Here is a 2168-nt window from a genome sequence, read left to right on the forward strand (position 1 = left end):
GCAGCAGCAGCAGCAGCACAAGAAGCAGCAGCAACACGAGGCGCAGCAGCCTCCACAATGAGGCCAATTCTGCTGCTGCAGCTGCAGCTGTTGTTGCTGCTGCTGCAGCAGCAACAGCAGCAACAATAAAAGCAGAAGGGACCGACACAGGAGCAGCGGTAACTGCTAAGGCACCAGCAGCAGCAGCAGCAACAGCAGCAGCAGAAACAACAGCAGCAACTGCAGCAACAGACGTTGCTACATCACCTGCATCAGCAGACACATCAGCAGCAGCAACTGCAGCAGCAGCAGCAGCAGCAACAGCAACAGCAGCAGCATTAGATATAGAAGGAGCAGCAGCAGATATAGAAGGAATGACGGATGAAGAAGTTCGGGTGTATGCGCAGCAGCAGCAAACTCTTGCTGCTGTATTATTAAGAAATTTACGGTGTATGTACACCACAGCAATAAAAGAAATAAATAGAAAAAATAATATTATTAAATTACAAGAAAAAGAAATTAATCAATTAAAAAAAATACTACAGCAGCAGCAGCAGCAGCAGCAGCAGCAGCAGCAGCAGCAGCAGCAGCAGCAGTGGCAGCACATGCAGCAACACACGGAAAGACGAGGGTTCTAACCTCCTCCTCCTCCTCCTCCTCCTGCTGCAGCAGAAAGTGCTTCTGCTGCAGCAAATGCTGCTGCTGCTGCTGCTGCAACAAGTGCTGCTGCTGCTGCTGCTGCTGCACCAAGGGCTGCTGCTGCAGCCCTTGCAGCACTTGCTGCAGCAAGTGCTGCTGCTGCAGCAGCAAGTATTGCAGCTGCAGCAGCATTTAGAGGATATTTTCTTCCCGTTAGTTAGCAGACATTTATAATTAATTAATTAATTTAATTAATTAATTGTTTAATTTAATTTAATTAATTAATTAATTAATTAATTAATTATTTAATTAATTAATTAATTAATTTTGTCTTTTTTTTTCTTTTTAATAAATTGACAATGTTGAGGTGTACATACACCTATAATTTAATTTATTTATTTATTTATTTATTTATTTATTTATTTATTTATTTATTTATTTATTCGTGTCTTTATAAAGGCACATAAACAAATTAATTTATTTTATTTATTTATTCAATTAATAATAACATTTATTTTATTTTTTTTTTCTTTTTTTTTCTTAATTAAATAATAATTATTTATTTATTTATTATAATAATAATTATATATATAAATAATAAATATATAATTATATTTATTATAATAATTATTATATATATAAATAATAAATATATAATTATATTTATTATATATATAAATATATATTATGCGTATATATTATATATTATACAAAAAAATATATTAATAATTATAAATTATAATTATAAATAATTATATTTAATTAATTAATTAATTAATTAATTAATTAATTATAATTATTTAATAAATAAATAGTATTTTTATTAATTAATTTATGTATATTTATGCCCATCTTTTGCATATTATGCATTAATAATTTTCCTTCTTTTTTCTTCTCTTCTTCTGTTAATAACCTATACATAAAAAAATAAATTTATTTATTTATTTATTTATTTATTTATTTATTTATTTATTTATTTATTTATTTATTTATTTATTAGTATATTAATTAAAAGGAATAAATATACATTAATGCTGCAAAATTCTAAATAAAAAAATTTTAGGGTTTAGGGTTTAGGGTTTAGGGTTTAGGGTTTAGGGTTTAGGGCCTTACTCGACCATTTTAGCTAATGGAGGTCCCATGCCTAATTTTTTAATTATTTTTTATAAAAAGAGGATTTCTTCTTTTAATGTTGAGGTGTCTGTACACCCTAATATATTATTATAACTAAATACAAATAAATAAATAAATAAATAAATAAATAAATAAATAAATAAATAAATAATTATGTATTTATGCATGCATTAATAGGGTGTCTTTATCTTTCTTTATTATTATATATTCATGCATAAAGACATTAATTATTATTTATTTATTTATTTATTTATTTATTTATTTATTTATTTATTTATTTATTTATTTATTTATATATTTAGTACATACGTACATATTATATTTTTGTATAAATAATTGAATAAATATCTGTATTTTTTTTGTTTATTTTCTTTAATTAATTCATAAATAAATAAATTAATTAATTAATTAATTAA

General features: G+C 26.8%; 1 protein-coding gene across 1 annotated transcript in view; it reads left to right on the forward strand.

Moving 5' to 3' along the window:
* The window catches only part of EMWEY_00029890 (hypothetical protein), a gene marked incomplete at both ends in the record, with an annotated part of 1209 nt that extends 592 nt beyond the window's left edge, over positions 1 to 617 (forward strand). The window contains one exon of the mRNA XM_013478285.1: positions 1 to 617. This exon is cut by the window's left edge and continues 592 nt beyond it. Within this exon, the coding sequence (XP_013333739.1) occupies positions 1 to 617 (617 nt within the window).
* Between the last annotated feature and the right edge of the window lie 1551 nt (positions 618 to 2168).

Source organism: Eimeria maxima, genomic scaffold (genome assembly GCF_000499605.1).
Source record: "Eimeria maxima Weybridge genomic scaffold, Emw_scaff356, whole genome shotgun sequence".
NCBI lineage: Eukaryota > Apicomplexa > Conoidasida > Eucoccidiorida > Eimeriidae > Eimeria > Eimeria maxima.